The sequence below is a fragment of the Falco cherrug genome, chromosome 5, assembly GCF_023634085.1.
Source record: "Falco cherrug isolate bFalChe1 chromosome 5, bFalChe1.pri, whole genome shotgun sequence".
NCBI lineage: Eukaryota > Metazoa > Chordata > Aves > Falconiformes > Falconidae > Falco > Falco cherrug.
In genome coordinates this window covers 7,911,886-7,930,350 of record NC_073701.1, presented here as the reverse complement: position 1 = coordinate 7,930,350, position 18,465 = coordinate 7,911,886, and the positions used below count along the sequence as shown (strand labels likewise).

The 18,465-nt window shown below is 41.5% G+C and overlaps 1 protein-coding gene across 8 annotated transcripts in view; it reads left to right on the top strand.

The window, feature by feature from the left end:
- Positions 1-476: 476 nt before the first annotated feature.
- Positions 477-18,465, top strand: part of CRACR2A (calcium release activated channel regulator 2A) — a 60,948-nt gene continuing 42,959 nt past the window's right edge. The window contains exons 1-5 of one of the 8 annotated variants that reach the window (XM_055712279.1): positions 480-817; positions 1,922-2,048; positions 3,581-3,636; positions 11,597-11,829; positions 16,830-16,941. In XM_055712279.1, coding sequence (XP_055568254.1) covers positions 11,662-11,829; positions 16,830-16,941 — 280 coding nt within the window. In that variant the 5' untranslated portion in view covers positions 480-817; positions 1,922-2,048; positions 3,581-3,636; positions 11,597-11,661. Of the gene's footprint in view, positions 818-1,517; positions 2,049-3,580; positions 3,637-9,978; positions 10,201-11,596; positions 11,830-16,829; positions 16,942-18,465 lie in introns of those variants that run through there. The other 7 variants (XM_055712278.1, XR_008732523.1, XM_055712282.1 and 4 more) reach the window with 7 other exon arrangements.

Sequence of the window (18,465 nt, the reverse complement as noted above, 5' to 3'; positions counted from 1 at the left end):
GACCCCGGGGGAAGCGTGGGTCAGGGCTGCAGAGCAGACCCGTGCGGTTGGTGCCACAGCAGGCGGCGGCTGCCGGCTCAGCCCAGCAAGAAGAGGCAGCCGAAGGCTCCCTCGGGCACCGTGCCCCAAGCACTAACGCTCCTGCAGCTGAAGATCCTGCAGCCACGAGAACCCTGCTGAGGCTGTTTCTCTTCCTGGAGCAGATCTCAGAGAACGTGACCCCAGGTGCACACGTTTACCCATTTTTTAAAACACACTTTGGGCTAGGTGAGACCTGGGAGTCAAGCGCAAGCGGAACGCGTCCTGCCTCCTGCCGGGGTGCACCTGGCCTTGGCCAGGCCGCGATCACACGGCGTGGAAGGTCCCAATTGGTCCGTTTCCACCGACCGCCGCCTTAAAGCCTGGGGGGGCGGGGGGCGCACCTCGGCCGGCCGGGCTGCGGGGCGCGGCTGCGCGCCCTTGTCCTGGCGAGCGCCGGGCACCTCGCTCTGGCTGCGGGGGGTCCCGGCGGGCAGCGCCCCCCTGGCTCCGCGCCGCGGCCCCGCCGGCCCTGCCGAGGTCGGGGGGTGATGGTGCCGCAGCCGAGCCCCGGCCGCACGGCCCCGCCGCGGGGGACGGCGCTGGGCAGGGCCGGCCGCTCCGCCCCCGGGCGCAGCCCGCCTCGCCCGGTGGTGCCACCCGTGCTGCCAACGAAGTTTACAAAGTTGTTTCAGCCCTTCAGCCGTGCGGCTGCCGGCCCGAGGCGGGGGGGTCGCGCCGCTCAGCGCGCAGGGCTCAGCGCGCAGGGCTCGGCCCTTGGGCCCGGGCGCCGGGGGAGGTGAGTCGGGGGAAGGTGTCGCGGGCCGGGGGCAGCAGCACCGCCGTGCGCGGGCGGGTCGCTCTGCTGGCGGAACGGCGGCGCCGCTGCGCCGTCCTTTGCGGAGCGCCGGTGCCTCAGCGGTGTCCCGCTCTTCCGCATGCCGCCAGCTGGGCTGTCCGCGGGGGGCCGCCCGCCGGAGAGCATCGTCTCGGCGGGCTCAGGGCAGCCGTCGCTGCCCCGTGCCCTGTTCCCCGGTGCCGAGCGGGGCTGCGGCCCTGCCCGCCGGCCAGTGCGGGGCGGCGCCGGGGGCTCCCGCCGCTCTGGCAGCCCCGGGCTCTTTCGTGAACCCCCGGCTCGCCCTCAGGCGGGGAGGCAGCGGGAGCAGAAGCAGCCGAGCAGGCCGCTCCTGTCTCCGCGAACGCGGGCGGGTGCCGTGGCCCCGCGCTGCCGGCCGCGTTGTGCAGGCTGGGGCGGGTGGGGTGAGGCGCGGGCGGGTGAGCGGGCTGAGGGGCCGCGGCCTCTCCCGCACAGGGAGCGTTTCCTACGGGCGGTGCCCCGCAGTGCTGCTGACTGATGGTGGTGTTGACTGACAGCCTTCGTGTTTGCGCTCCGGCGTGCCTCCAGCCGCGCCGTGCGGGGTGGCGGGCGGCGTCACGGAGCAGGAGCTTTGCGCCCAGGTTACCTCAGGAGCCGCCCGGGGGGTGGCGGGGCCGGTGCGGCCTGCGTGGCGGGAGGGGCCCGGTGGCGGCGGCGCTGCTGCTGCGGATGGAAAAGAGGTTTTTTGTGCCCCAGCAGCAGTTTGGTGTCAGTCTCACACCGCTTACAGCGCTAGTGCGGTGTCTGATGCGGGTTTCGGTCTTTCTTGATACTGAATGCTTATGTCTGTACATGACGGGTATAAAAACCACCTTAGCGCTCGCTACCAGGGTAGTGGATTTATAATATATGCCAGTAGAACAGATCATGACTGCAGGTAATGAAACTTGGGTAGCGTCACAGTTGGGAGAATGGTGAAATCCCTCTGGAACACTTTGACTAACGCAACATACTTTTCTGTTTCCTTAGTTGCAAGTCTGTGGTTTTTAACAGTAGTTTCCAGGTTATTTTCACTTTTCTTTTTAGACGGCATATGTGAATTTATCTGAAGCACTGGTAAAAGGTTATTGTTTGTCTCTGGGATGTCCTGAGGACCTGGATATCTGGTCCCCAAATCTATCTTTAAGGACACCAATATTGTACAACTCAAAAGGTAACTGTCACACCAAAAAGAGTGAAAACTAAATGTCAGCCTTCTCTATACTAAATTCTCATCTTTCTTGACATCAATACATCAGAAGTCACTGTTTCAAGTACAAAGAGAAGTTAAATTTCTCTGAGTGGACTAAGTAGCAAATTAGATTCAGGGCAATAATAGTTTAGTCTTTTGGTCTGCCAGTTCTTGGAGACTTAAGTTCGCTGCTGCTGAAATGAAGGACGTATATTTGCTTCTGTGTGAGACATCTCTCCCCTCTTTTCCTTCCATCTTGTGATGGACTGAAGAGACTTGTAAAGAAGGTAGCAGAAATTAATGCGCTGAACAGCATTACTCTGCAAGCCTTTATTGTGGTTTCTTCAGCCCACAGGATGCATGTGCTGCTTCTAGCAGATCTCTCTCTTTTCCTCCTGTTTCTGTTCACTGACAAATGATACACTGTCATGATACTGTAGATGGGTAAACGGTGGCCATATGGAGGGGTAAAGAATATAGTGGTCTGACCAGATTACCTCGCCATCGTTTGCTAATTTGCAGTATAGGTATATATGAATGTGCAGTCTTACATAAAGGAGGGAGTAATACATCTTTAGGGATTTATTTCTCACTAAAAATGCAGATCTAATCTATTGAAGTTAAACCTGATCTAAAAATATAATTGATTCCACTGTCCATGACTTATCCACGCAGAAGCACTAAGATGCCTGTGTCGAGGAACTGACTGAATCTTAGTTGAAGGCTCTGGAGCTTTCCAGACCAAAAAAAAAATCTTGTCAGGCCTAGACTTTTCAGTGCAAATCTGATATATTTTTTTATCTTAAATACTTGCCACCAACTTTTTGTTTTCTTTTACCTAGATTTTTAGACACCAGTACCCTTTCTGGGATAGTTATCCCCCTCATCTGGTAAGGTGGATCACCACAGGGTCAGATAAACAAGGTATAGGATAGCAAGCCTTGTCCAGTCTACCTCACTAGTTACTATCAGATTTATTCTGTGTCATGTCTCAGGCTAATTTGACTTCCTTCTCACGTTCTCATTTTGCTGTGTCTCTGTGCCATGTGTTTGTTCTGTTGTGTCCCAGACTACCCCTTGCTCTGATACCTTATTTTTGCCAGTCAGAAATTGCAAAGTAGCCATACCTATTGCACAGTGGCAAGTCACCGCGTTACTGAGCTGTGGCTGAAATGGGTGCGCCTTCGAAGAGCCTGTGGCCCCCAGAGAGCCACACCAGAAGATATTCTTCATCTCTGCAGTATCATGCAATAGCCCTTTTTTCCTCACATGACTCACCTTATGCTTTAGTCTCACAAAGGGGGTGTCATGAAAGGTGAAGGGTCTTTCTAGGGAACTTCTGTTCATCAGAGAGCAGTGTAAATGGAGGCAGGGGTCCCATGCAATTGCAAGAATAACTTTTTGACTAGTTGACTCACAGAGATTGTGGAAGTCTTATTTCCACTTGAAAGCAGTAGTGAATTAAAATCCAATTAGGAATCTAATGACACATTTTTAATTGTCTGTGTTGCTAGAGTTTTTTGTAGAACTGAACAGGATGAGGTACACCAAGCCTACTAATCAAATACAGGTGAGTGGATTTGTTTGTATGTGCTTCCCAGCCATGCAGAACAGGTAGCCTGAAGGTTATCTTGTACTGCGTATAGAAAAATAAGCCGCCTCTTTATCCTGTTTTACCATTACTTCTTGCAATGGTAAAAGTGGACTAGAAAACTAAATACTCCTGTACCTCACTCACGTGGTCTTGTCCCATGCAAACTGTCTCACTGGCTCAGATGAAGGTGGTTCCCAAGAGCAAGTTTATAGTTTCAGAAATTCTGAAAACTTTGAAAACAGGAATTGTTGCAAACCCAACTCCAAACCAACTACCAAATAACTAAGGAGATTCTTGGAGCATGCCTCTTGGGTCTTCTAGTGCAATCTGAAATAGCTTGGGTTCACTAAGGTCAGTAGCAGAGTAGATTGAAAATTTCTGCTAACATTTTTTCCATTAAAAATGATTTTTTATTTGAAGAGAATATGTAATTTGCATCTCAAAATCCTTTAGTTTAAAGATGTAACATTCCTTGATGAACTAGAAATAGAGTATACTTCAGATTTCAAGCCATTTTTTTGTTGGTTTTCAGGGAGATAATTGATTTTTTTTTCCCGAGAAGTTACATTTTTAGCAAGGACTTTTGGAGGAGGCAGAATATTTCAAGGTTGTGTTTGGTTTTTTTTTTGTGAAAGTGGTGTTCTTCAAAGATGTTGTTGTCAACCAGATTTTACCAGCTGAAAGTAGCTCCATTTAGCAGTGAGTCATTAGGAAAACCTGAAAGATAAGACAATTAAAAGGAGCATGTGCTGCTTTACTTACTTTTCCCAGGCCTTTACTTCAGAGCGGGGATCTGTTTCCAATGCAAATAATTTGTCAACAAATGGAACAGCTCATAGGATTTGGCAATACCTCCTGCCAGAATATCATGTTACAGGCTACACCTGTATATACACCTATATATATACACTAATATCATGCTGTTATTAATATAGTTATTAGCATTTAATTTCAGTTCTTGGGACAATGCAACACAATAAATCATGCAGAGTCAGATGAAGTCAGCTCTATTTTGACTTTACTGTGCTTGGAATGTGTTGCATATGTTGTAAGGTGCTCCCTCGTAACAAATAGGTTTTGCTTCTCTGAAGTAACATTTTCTGTTTTTGAAAGAAGTTGATGGTAAAATAGATATATATAGTTCTATAACAGTTCTGATACAAGTTCTATAACTGCTAATGTCACTACTGTTTACTTGCAAACATTTATAAAAACTTATGTCGCAGCCACAAATGTTAGCTAGAGTTGTTGCCAAAATACATAACTGGCCAAATTGTATTTGTATGCAGAAAATTATAATAAGTTAGAGACAGAATTTGTGGGGAAAGCACACACTCAGATACACATGCACACATACCACCATCCTGCTCAGGTGTTGGGTCAACAGCTTCTTGAAGACTCAAGGTTCTTGCAACCAGCAGGCAGGCAAGGAACAAGAGGGAGGGGGAACAGGTTGTCTTGGAGATGGTGTCCTTGAGCAAGGCAGGAAGAGCAGGTGGAGGGAGGGAAGGAGTGTGTTGGTCCTTGAAACATGCGGGGACTACAGGGAAGGTGCTCTCACAGCTCTGATGATCCTGTGATTAGTCTGTAACAGTGAATTCCATGATGATTGTTGCTCGTAAATTTAGCATTCTTTTATAAGAAGTTTGCATTTCCAAGCAGTTCTTAGCTTTTCATTACTTAAGTACATTAAAAAGGAAGCATCTAAAGCAGTAAAGCAAGAGGAAAAGATGCATTTCCACTAAAATCCTAACTTAGTGTAGCTTTACTTCTTGAGGACCCTAGCAGTGCTAAGCTTGACCGGCCTTTTCAGTATGGATCCCTAAGAACTGCTAATATTTAGGCAATAAAAATCAGAGAAGGTAGTACTGGAAGGAAAGTGAGAGGTTCTATGATGATGTTGTCTGCACACTAGTTTTTCATTAGTTTCCATGCTAGAAACAGGATGGGGAATAAAAGATTCTGCCTGCTTCCTTTACTTACCTCTGTTATCTTTGGACATCTTTTTTAATACATGGATAGTTTTGTTTGCTATTTCCATAGAGCCTGTCAAGTCACAAGCCAGGCAAGTGACTTTCTTCTTCCATCTGTGTGGGAAGCTTTTGGGAGAGGCAAATTTTCTTAAAAACCCAGAGAAAATTAGTTGCTTGGATGGAGATGCTTAAAAAAAAAAAAAAAGGTTAACGAGGACGTGATCATCAGTCAGAGACTTAGGATCCTGCATCATTGTGCACAGAAGGGAAATAGTTTGAGTTTTTTGTCCAACATCTGGATTTGTGGATTCTCATGCCATGGTGGGGAGTGGGTGGTGTCTCCCCCAAGTCTTCAGTAGCCTGTTTTGGAATCATTAATACTGTCACTTTAAGCATCTTTTCAGTTTTTTCTCCTGTTTCACAGTTAATATTGTGGAGACTCTACTTCTGAAATATGACCTGGGGTTTTTTTCCCTTCTTTAGTTTTAGGTATGGATTTTTTTCCTTAACCAATAATCTTCTGAAAATGATGGATTTAAATTATGATTGTAGTGTATTTATAACCCACAATATCTTCTCCTAGATATTTTCCCTCCTTGATTTCTGCTAATCTCCTTTACCTTGAAATAAATTGGAAGTAATTTTATGGAAATCTAAAAACTTGTTGCGGTATAAATGAAGCGTTGAGCTTGCATTATGCAGAATATCAAAGTAGATGATCCTAATGATTCTCTTAATCTTTAAAAGCTAGTCAGGACTGTTTGGAGACTTCCTGTTAACGCTGGTTGTCAACAGAATTTGGCTCTCCCACACAAATTTCCTCACAGGAAAGAAATTTGTACATAATTTAAAGCTTTTGGGTTTTAGACCAGTGCATGCAGGATTCCTTTGTTACCTGCCTTTGCTGCTTCCTTGATTTTCATGACATGTTTCTTTCAGATTTGTCCTGTTGCGGTCTCATAGGAACTCCAGCCTTCCTGAGATCTCTTCCTCTGCAGTTAAACTCCCCACACCTACCCCATGGTGCACTCTCTCCTAAGGTGAAGGATCATGAGAGATTGTGTACATCATGAGAAGTTAGCTGACCAGTGAATTCCGGCTATGTAGAAGAGGCTTTTTATGACACATTTCAATTCCTTTCTGAAGCAAAAGCATGAGACTTGCATGTTTTTACTTGAAAAGTCAAGATTGGGGGAATGAAAGTCCCATTTTTCATCTAGTTCAGTCCAGATGTTCATATGGTTAGGTCAGGCTTTATAATGCTTCCATGAGAGCTTAAAGGGTAGTTGTCTTAGACATAGTAGAGGGAGAAAATATGGATATTTTTTGGATGCACGACTCCATATCTGTCAGTTGTTTTAAATGTGGGACCTGAATTTTTACCTTGAGCAGTCACAAATCTTTTAAAAATACAACATTGAGGTCCACTGATGTATTCATCTTTCTCAAGGAATGATCACCTGTCATCATTTTCAGATTTGTCTTTGGTCTAATCTTCTGTGATGGAAGTTGCACTACCTTTGCAGTCAGTGGTTGTGTCTACTTTCCTGGTCATTGGATGGTTTTTCATGTCTAGTTTGTCTGCCACATTACACACAAGTGTTACTAGTCTGTTGCATTATGTGCATAGGCAGTATTTTTCTCCAACTCTGTGTCTAGGAAACTTCTATCTACTTGAGGATCGTTATTTTGCTCCCTTTCATCTTAGCAGCTCCATTCTTCTGTCATTCTTGATAGGTCCTGCTTTTTTTGATTCTTGATTTTTCTTTGATGTGTGTTTCCTTGATGGGACACTTGGCCTTAATTGAGCTCAATAAGCTGTAACTTTCCCAATTAAATTGAAAGGATTCTATGACAGGGTTCACTGTCTACCTGGATGAACACTTGTTCAAGGGCAGGGCACAGTAATAGGGAACAGAATGGCTTCTTTCAGCAGGCTTGTGCCATCTTAAAATGTGGTGGTACATTTTAATGGCTTTGGAAGCTTTTCAGTGTAATGCTAGAAGGTAACTGACAGTTTTGAAGAGGTCCCTATTCATGTCAGGCATACTACAGATCAACTGCAGGTTATTTTAATGATAATTTGGTTGTAGGAAAACATATTTCTCATAGCAAAAGTATGCAATCTAATTTCTATTTCCAGTGATTGTAAATCATAACTGTTCTCTCTCATAGGAGTATTTTGTATAAATCCATGGTGACCTCGGTATTAAGCAAGCTTACTACATTTTTCTGCTGATGATTCATGTTTTGAAGTGTGCTGCAGAAAGTTTGTACCTATAAGCAGATGCTAAAAAAAAGTATTTTACTGAAACCTAGAACCTTGGAGACATGAATGCAATTAAACAGCTCTAAGTTGTTTTTTTTAACTATCACAGTTAGAGAGAGCGGGGTGGTCATGAGTCATGACTTACAAAATCTGTGGATCAACAGTACTCTGTACCTATAGAGTCTGGTGATTTACAGTACACCTGACTGAAAAATCATGATGAAAATGTCATTTGAAATACTAATGTGACCTGCCTCTTGCAGACCAGTCCAAAAATACCTCATGATTAATCATCTGTAAAAAAACTCATAAAGCCCACATCCTTGTTTAGTGTCATTTGGAGTTATGCTTGTTTGTATCAGCTCATGATCCTACCTGTTTTGCATAGTGAAGTGTTTGTAGCTAAAAGAATGGAAATCAGGTGTCTTAGCAGAATAGTCTTTTGAATTTGTAAGCCATTTGGTTTCTAAAGGAGATGTATGAGTGAATAGAACTACCTGTGTTATTGAAAATTGGCCTTGGAATAATTACACTGCTGATCCAGGAATATGGAGCAAACGGCAGTTTTAATCTTTCATGTTATTACCAGCATTTGCAAAGTATCAGGGCACTCTGAGAATTATGATGAGCTGTACCAGCTTTGGAAGCTGCCATAAAGATTAAGAATTTTAGCATATGCTCTAATTTAATTTTCTGCTGTATTCAAGATGTGTAGCAAGTTTTTATGATGGGTATGAAAGGTGGGGCAACTTGTAAGGTGAGGCTCCTGTGATACACATAATTTGGTTTTGTGGTATGGAACTATTTAGAAAGCACGGTGACGTTTCCTGAATCATGTCTGTACTGTTTGCTAAGCATAAACAGCTATCAAACCATATAATGCCTCTTTGTTCCACCATTTTAAACCTGCATTCATATTTCTATTCTCTGAAATAGTTGGCTATCTTTTACTTGCACAGTTTTTCTTTTTTCTTAAGTCTAATGAACTGTGCGGAAATCACCAGCCGTAGCAGCGCTTACCATCATCATTAGCTGGGCCTGTTCCTGCAGTTGTGGCCTCTTGAGAAATTGTTGAGATGTGAAAAAGAAAGAAAAAAATCTCCCAAACTTTTACATCCAATATGTTTGGAGTCTGGATCAGATCTTGTCAAGACTGTCTTCAGGCTGCGCTTGTCCCACTAATTTTTTGGTATTTTTAAACCTGTTTTTAAATTGGGCCATTAGTTTAAACTCTGCGGTGACACTGGCTTTGATTACCTCATATGCTGGTGTCTGTGAGGAATGAGCTGTGTTGAAGTCAGTCAACTTCAGGTGTGTAAAAGCAGTATGAAAGGAGGTCTCATCCAGACTTTATACTACTGTAGTCTGAATGTGGCTTGCAGTGGCATTCAACCTGATCTAATTGTGGGTGGCTGTATAGAGTCCAAGCAAAGATTCACCTAGCTCATGTTCACTTTTTGACACTATTTAATACTGGAAAAGTCAGGAAAGGGATTAAGAAACAGGATGGTTATGGAGTGATCTTTTCTTCTGTGTATCTTCCCAGCTACTGATACTTAGTCAGACTTTCTGAGCAAGAGCTCCTCATAAAAGCACAGCTGTTCATGCAGCTGTAATAGCCAAATGCCCCTTGTTATGTCTGACCTGTATTCCCTGTGACAGTGTTTCCTAGGCTGGTTCATTTTCCAGGGCCTCCTTGGCTGCCAGCACGAGTGCTGTGGCAGGCTCCAGTGCCTTCGGGGTGGGCATGCAGCGAGCCCACCTGCTGCAGTAGGAGTGGTACCCAGTGCTGGCAGCTGCCCGCTGCCTTCGGAGCATCCCTACTGCCCCACTCTGAGACTGCAGTAAGAGCCATCCTAAGAAGGAGTTTCCTAAAGTGGTGTAATCATCCTTTGTCTTCAATTATTTTTCTTCTGCTGCTTGTAACTCTGCTTTAGGGAGGATTTTGACAGCTAAGTTCTTTGGTCATGAAGCCAAATTGTTTCAGCTTTGGAGAGTATTTGAGCGATGGTACTGGGATGATTGGAGTTACAAAAGAGTGAGGGGGAGAGAGTAAAATTTACCCATGCTTGCAGATTTTTGCCACGTGGTTGCAGAGGGGGGCGAGGGATTTGCTCATCCAAGTCCTGGTTTGGTTTGGAGTCAGTGGCCTGGTCGCAGTGCTTTTGTACTCACATGAAACATGGGCCAGGCTGTTGGACTTCCCATAGCTGTTGGAGAAATCACTTCATCCTGAAAAGCCACTGAAAGTGTGACACTAACTCTCAGAAGTTCTTGGAAGATGCTGTGCTTTAAGAGGTATAAAGCACTGCCAGGTTGGAACTGAAGTATAGAACAAAGCAGTCTCTGGCTGAGTTACTCTGTGATCAGAGCCTGTTCTCCTTAAGAAGCTGATTAGACAACCTAAAGTTCTTGTTTCCTCAGATTCTGCCCTCACATCCATGCAATGCCAAGCCCTGTACTCTGAAGACAACATATATTTCAGATTCAGATAGTTCTCGCTGACTTTCTGTTGGAGTTGTTTCAGATTCTGCCAGTCATGCTGGATCAGAACCAGGCTATGTTCCTTTATAATAGTCAAATGCCTCTCCAAATACTTCCCTCTGTGAAAAAATTATCAAATTTGTGACTACTTTAGGTAGACCTATTTAGAAATACAAAAATGCAAATTAAAGATATAGATAGGAAGCCAAGGTGTTGGATGTCATCTAAGCCCTGGTAGCTGTACATGTGTTCTTAGCCTGTCACAAATACACAGTACCTCGGTGAAATAGTTTCTCTGCTTGGTTTACCCCCATGATAATGAGTTTAGATCATATAGTTTCTTACAAATGTCAGGTGAGGCATGACAACTCATCGTTAGTCAGTAGTGCCTTTGAGCCTACATGCTACTGGGAAAGCCTGCTCCTTTGTTACTGGTACTGTTGTATCAATGGGTTGTACATGTACAAGTTTGAAGAAGTAGTATTTACATATGACCTCCTAGAATGAGTTCAAGATCAAATTATAGCCAAACATGAATATATACAAATATTTTCATGCAAGGGGGTATAATACAAATTTTCACAGAAGCTCTTTAGAATCTGATTAAGTTATAAAGGCTTCCCACCAAGTTCACTAGCAATTAGTTCTTTAACAGATGAAAGTCAAAGCCCTAAGCAGTAAGGATGAATCTTAGGAAATGTTTCAGAATTCCATAATCCATTGTCTTAATTGTTTTAAATGCCATGATCCATCAGATTTCATCAGCTGTCAGTTGCCTTCCATTCTGTAGCTGTCACATGACTCTTCAAAAGCACTGGATGTAAATTGTGATGTGTGGCGTTAAGATGATTAGAGTAAAAAAGATACCACTTGAATCCTTGTAGGGACTTCAAATTATTTTTTAATTTACCTGTATTTCTTGTGGGTTTTTGTTCATATTAGTTGATAATCTATATTTCTTGTTAAACTGGCTGATTTTGCCTCAGGCTTCCTTTTCAGAGCTAGTTTTGTCTTCTCTTTCCCTTGGACTTCTCTCTCCTCATTCATGGTCTCATTTGCAGTGTCTCTGGTGCAGCCCATCAAAAGCAGACATTTTCAAAAGCTTTTTCTTCTAAACTTTAGCACTTAATTAAAGAGATGGTTGCTAAGAGATTGTGGAAAACATCATTAAAAGGGTCTGATTGCTCTTTTCCTGGCCTTCTACCCACAGGTTTCAGATCAAAATTTAGGAGTAAATGGGATAGCAGCATCCCAAGATATTAATGTGCTGTGACAATGGACAGAATACAAGGAGACTGTGCCAGTCCCATGCCACCAGGAGAGGCAGAGAGGAGCAGGACTGAAGAGCAAGATCCAGGACTAAATGTGTTGGGAAAAGCACATGAGTTTTTTCAGATTTGTGATCTGGAAGGCAAAGGCTTCATCACTCGTCAAGACATGCAGGTAAACCAAAATTGGCTATGTGAAATGCACAATGAGAGAAGCTCCTAATGCCCTTAATGAGTTGAGACTAATTTAGCGTTAAAATTTTTAACACCTTCCTGATAACTTTAAAGAGATATGTGGTATTTGAAATAATCTCTTTGAAGTCTTACATAATGCTTGCATTTGCTTCCACAGACAAAGCAACAAAAAAGTAGAAAATCAGAGGAAGTTTGAAAAATGCCCTAGGAACTTAATTCCATTCTCGGTGAGAAAGTTGAAAATCCAGTAAATTAATTACTTTGACTTGCCACAGCATCATGAATGTGTTCAGTCCACCAATTTTATCCTTTTGATTTTTTAGCAAAACTGTGTAAAAGAAGTCTTCACTGTGGTTTCAGCTGCCATTGTTGAACTCTCAGCTGGATGGCATGTTTATATAGGAAACAGAGGAACAGTATTTTAGTGTTCACAATAATCTTACCAAATTGTTCTTAAATTGTTTGAGGGGCCAAAATAGCATTTGATGAAAATTTTGATGAAAAAGCAACTATGTAACAGTCTTTTGAAAATGGGATTGGGTGCATATTGCAGATATGATGATTTGAACCGATACGTGGCAGAAAACAAGCATGCACTCATGCTTGACAGGCAAAGCGTAATTTCATTGTGTTAATCCATTTCTACTTCAGTACTTACGGATGGAATAGAGTTGGGGAGCAGTAGCATAATAAATCCAGTGCGAAGTACTAAATTTTGGAACCTCCATATCTTCAGAAATAAAGATGTGTCTGTATATAGGAAAATGCAAGCAAAACACTTTTAACTATAAATGTTGGAAAAGCAAAAACCTAGTAGTAAATTACTTGGATTACTAAGTCTCAAGAGCTTTTTGTGCAGTTATTGCTGAATTTTGTGATGACCTGTGCTAATTCTGCAATGTTGAAAAAAGGTAGGCGTGCAGATGCTCACTGTGCTCTAAACTTTACCGATATACATTATCTCATTGAAGTAACTGCAAAAACCAAAATATGTTGTTAGTGGTAATATTGGTAAATCCAGACCCAAAGAGAATTTCATGTATTATAATTTTATTGTCTTTCCAAAAACTGAATGGTATATATTTATACCTAGTGGAAGAGCCATATATGTATGTATGTGCATATAACTCTTTAATACCTGTTTTTGCAAGGAACATAAAAACTTTTGTTTCTGTTTGATTCTAGGTTTTGTGCTTAGAGTGCTGATAAGTTTATACTTCAGGTTCTAAAACACATGTTGTGAAAGATGCAGTAGAGAAGGGTTGCAAAGAACAAAAAATACATTTCTTCTATCTCACCATGAGTATTTACTTAACATATCTGACAACTTCAGTATGGATATAAGTGTCTGGTCCATTTAAATACAGACATAAGCATGCTCAGAACACTTGAGAAGTTTCTTTATATTTGCTCAGACTTCCTGCTGATCCAATTAAAGATAATATTACAAATAGAGACCTTTGAAGATACTGGGTTATCCTTATTCCACTCAACACTTTAGTAAATGAAGAGTAATTCAGCTGAAATCAGTGCAGTTCTATTGACAAAAAACTGGGGTGAGACACAACTCCTCCATTTGACTTTACAGTAATTTAGTGACAGTGAATAAAAATTATAAAGAGAAGCCTTCTATGCTAATTCTAACAAGTCAGAAACCCTTATTCCTGAAGCCAGTGATAGCTTTCTCATTGTCCTATCTTCCTTGTAATTTGGTAATGAATTAAATAGAGATTTATTTGGACACCAGTGACAGTAATCTACAATGTTTTCTCATGGATTTGGTACCCATTATTTTATTAATGTACAAAATGATTCTTTTATACCGAACTGTAAATTAGACACATAATATTAGTTATTCATTATGCTTGATTAGGATGACTACTTGACTGGAGTCCTGGTATTGCAAACATGAGCTTGAAATCAGTATAGCTGATTTTGATTGCCCTTTTCATGATGTTCATTCCCTATAGCAAGGACATAAATAAAGTAAATCAGTTTTTTCCTTAAAAGGTATATCTTTTGCATCCTGCTGTTTGTTAATTCAGTGCTACTTACCATTAATGAATAATTGCTTCAAATACAAATTACTAACATAAGCTTTTTAATTGTTTAGTCATGTGATGAGGCATGATTTTCAACAGTGCTGAGTATCTAAAATCCAATTAACTTCAGTAGAACAGATGTTGCAAACAAAGTTTATTATGTCTATAATACAGTAATTATATTAAAGTTTTAGACCTCCCTGATTATATCCTGCTGTTAATTTTGAGATTATGTTAATACTGGTTGTTCAGAATTTTCCATTCCTTTTCAAAATATCAAATGTACTCAACTTTCAAACAAATGAGGTTTTCTGAAACTGCAAGAAAGCAAATTCTACCTGAGACTTGAAACCACAGCTTTGCACTTTGGGCCTTGAGGTTATCATGAGTAACAGGAATTAACGTTGCAAAGTGCTTTGGTTTAATATGTGTAGCAGAATTGTGTTCAGATCTTGCTTTTAGCTATTTGACCTCTGTCTTTTTATTTAGCAGAATAAAAGCTTGATATTTTCAGATGAGTAACCACAGATGTCATGAAAGCACAAAGCACGTTGAGTGGTAATGTGGATAATTTTTTTTAAGCTCTGGTGCTATTGTTGGATACAGTGGTGGTTTTTTGGGTTTTTTTGAGCCTCATATTGAAAGGATCTAGGTATTTTTTGCACTAAGCCCAACGTAAAAACACAACCCGTGTGACCAACAATTAACATTTTGTTTTCCTAACAAAAAAACATCATTTTTTTTTTTAAATAGGAAGAAGAGGTTGGGAAAACACTGACATAATCTTAGTAACAAGTGTGGCCCCAGTCCATCAAAATCTGTAAATTATCCACAAGGGATTTAATGGAGCAAAATGTTTGTACATTCTTCAAAATCTGCTGTTCTCATTTTTTTGGTCCAAGAAAATGCAAATAATTATGGTGCTATCTACTGCAAAACTGGTATAATTCAGTTCAGAATTCAAACCCTGCAACAGGGCACACCAGTGGTAGCTGGAGAAGCATTATTTCAGTCGGGTTTGCAGCAGGACCTGCAGGCAGTTGTACTGGAATCGCACGTGGGTCTGTGCTGATGACATGGTCAGAAAAGGACAGCCAGCTTTCAAGAAGCACTCCTTCAGCAGGTCACAAAGATCTGGCAGTAGGAGTACGATTTCTGTTTTTCTAAGTGTAAAAAGAGTAATTTGTCTGAAGCACTGCCTCCATCAGTGTTGTGTAGGCTGTAAGAATTTTACAAGAGAAGCTAATTTTAAAAAGTTTCCCTTCAGATCTAAGAGATTAAAGCTTTGGGAAGATGGATGTGTTTAAGTGAGAAACTGGTAAGTGTATCACTGACAAAGTAACTTACTTAGACTGAATATACGGCAAGCTTTCCTAGATATTTTTTTTTTTTCGGAAGCAGGCAGCAATGCCCAATGATCCTGCTCAGAAATCCCTTCAGGACTATTTCAGATCTGTGCTTTAGAAGCTCTGTTGCTTTCCATTCTCAGTATCACCTTGAAATTCCTTTTACTGCTATTCCATTCAACACATACAGGTTTATAACATACAGCCTAAACCCTTCATTGCAGCCAGGGAAGAAGTCCTGGTCAGTGTACTCAGCCAATTCTTAGCCTTGGCTGTATGGCTTGGTTTATTGAGTAGTGGTTTCTATTATTCTTGGATTGCAGGAGAAACGTTCTTTGTCCCTAAATCCCTTCTCTGCAGTGGAACAGATCGGTACTTCTGATCAACCTTTATCAACCTATTAGCTTGCAATTTTAATATGTTGCATATATAATAGGAGCTCAGGAAAGCGGTAACGATATTAGATAATAAAGCAGAGAGCTCCACAAGGGTTGAGCATTTTCTCTAGAAAACTGAATCTCTTCTATGTGCGAATTAAAAACATTACATCTCCGTTTAAATACTATGTATAGGCCCAGCAAATAGGGCCTTCATTTCTGTTGGCAAGTCATCAATTGTTTGAAATCTTAAGTCTGTCATGTCCCACCTCTCCCATTTTAGAGCTAGATCAAGTATGTTAATAAAGAGTGTGCTTTAATCTGCAAAATGCCATTGCTTAAATTAAATCATGGATTACTGCTTTTCGTAAGTAAATTATATATACCTTTTAGTTAAATAAGATAAAAAAGGTTGCTTCCTAAGCTGAGAAAAGCTTTTACTGTTCTGAATGCTGTCTCCCAGAGGAAATCCTGGCTGTTGTAGTTGTCCGCTGCTCCAGCTTCCTCCTCTTTCTGGGAATCTGTCTGTACTGGTAAAAGAATTACAGTAAAACCATTAGGGCCAGATTTAAAGAAAATGTTTTGTGTGGGGGGGTTTATGCCCCTCTCTTAATTCTTGGGGAAAAAATAAGTGATTTTGTGGAGCTGGTTTCATGAAGTTTTGTCTTTTTGGTATGAGCATGCTGTGTTTCAGAAGTAGGTACTCATGAACTAAATGTAACTCATTACAGGAGCAGCAGGTTTGCTTCTTGGATCATGCAGCTTTCTTAGTTTTATTTACACATTTTAAAGCAGCTTTAATTAGGACAGTATACCATCCATGGTGTTCTTGTTTAGAGCATCTCTTGCTTGACTTCATGATAGGGAAGGAACTAAGCATGCAGTTCTGCTGGCAAGTTTATCCAGCTGCATGATAATCGAGGCATTTCACCAGGATGCTGAGACTCCATCTCAAGCTCTGCCTCTTCGCTGTGTGATTGGAGTCTGTCACAAGGAGATTGTTCTCACTGCTTTGTTGTGAAGGACTCATAAAGGCAAATGATGAAGTCATAAAAGCAAATCATCCTCAATTTATATTGTTTTACTCTGATATACTTGAATTTTCACACTGGGAAACAAAAGGACCTATCCTTCTGTAGTATGGATGTTTTGTAGAATCTAGTCTTCCTCATCTTGTAGTACTGGGTAAAGTTGCTGCATGTTTTGTCATTCCAGAGACTGCATCCTGAGTTACCTCTTAGTCTGGAAGAGCTTGAAAAAGTTTTTGTTACGTTGGATGCTGATGGCAATGGCTCGCTCACCCTGAAGGAGTTCACCACAGGATTCAGTGAGTTTGGAAAGCATGTCTCCTTTATAGAGCTTTAGTCATATTCTATACTCTCCATATCAATAAAAAAGCATTTTATCTTAACAATGCTCACAGGGAGCCAGATTATTCCCTAGATATAGTAGATATATGTAGCAGATGAAGAAGTGGTCAAATTATGTGAGTAAATAGACAAAGGGCTCCTGATCTTTGTCTCCTGTTTTAAGATGGCAAGCCATAGCATGATACAAGACATATGATGTAACAATCTGAATTACACCTGATTTAAGCTATGGAGTAAATCTACCAACAGACTTTGGAAAATTTCCCTGGGGGGGGTGGGGGGTGGGGGTGTGTGTGGAAATTGTGTTTTATTTCATATTGGGTCATAAGACCTGAGAGATAATTAAGATTCTCTCTAAGATTAATGTAAGATAATGCTGAAAATATGTTAATACTACTGTCCTTACAGCTGTGGGAATGCTTTCTACAATAAATCAATTCTTCAAGTGATGTTGCTTATTTTGAAACAAAACAGGATGAAGCAATTATTACAGCATGATGGGAGTTCATAATTTCTTTGTAACTGCCTGCTTTGCAACAGCACTCTTACTGTCATGTTCTGTGCGTTTGTGAAAGGGTTGCTTTCTCCCCAGCTGTGAGGTTTCAGATAAGATGACAATGTTAGTGAGACTGTATGGTTGTTTACGCAGAACCAATTTTGTACTGAAATTTTAGCTCTGATGACTGTAAGCACCGGTTTTAAGCATTTTCTCTAGAAAACTGAATCTCTTCTATGTGTGAATTAAAACATTACATCTCCGTTTAAATACTATGTATAGGCCCAGCAAATAGGACCTTCATTTCTGTTGGCAAATCATCAATTGTTTGAAATCTTAAGTCTGTCATGTCCCACCTCTCCCATTTTAGAGCTAGATCAAGTATGTTAATAAAGAGTGTGCTTTAATCTGCAAAATGCCATTGCTTAAATTAAATCATGGATTACTGCTTTGCTTTTCATAAGTAAATTATATATACTTTTTAGTTAAGTTTAAAAAGTTTATTGAACTTGGAGATTATTTTCGTAAGTAGTCCCTGCAAAACCAAAATTTTCTGTTAAGGGAAATTGTAAGTGGCTGCCATCTCCAGCCGCTCCAGAGCCTGGGGATTCCTCCTGCCTAGCTGCTGGAGCCCAGTGCAGAGACCCAGATGGATGTGGCTGCTGCTTTCCTGTTTGCAGGTTCAACTGGTAGTGAAGTGAAACATGTATCCCAGAGACACTCACACTTGCACACAGACACACAAAAAGGACATGGATGCAGCAGGCTACACAAACTGCCACAGACAAGATGCTGCCATCAGCAGCAGCTAGTATAGGATTCACATAAAGCATAAGGATAGACAGTGTAAAGCATGCTACATTTTAAACTGCTACACGGTATTGACAGGTATTTTCTAGGGAACCAGGCTAGGTGTTCATGCATTTGGCAGGGTAGTGATGGTGTTCCTAGTAGAAGCAGAAGCTCTACTAGATAAAGGCTGCTT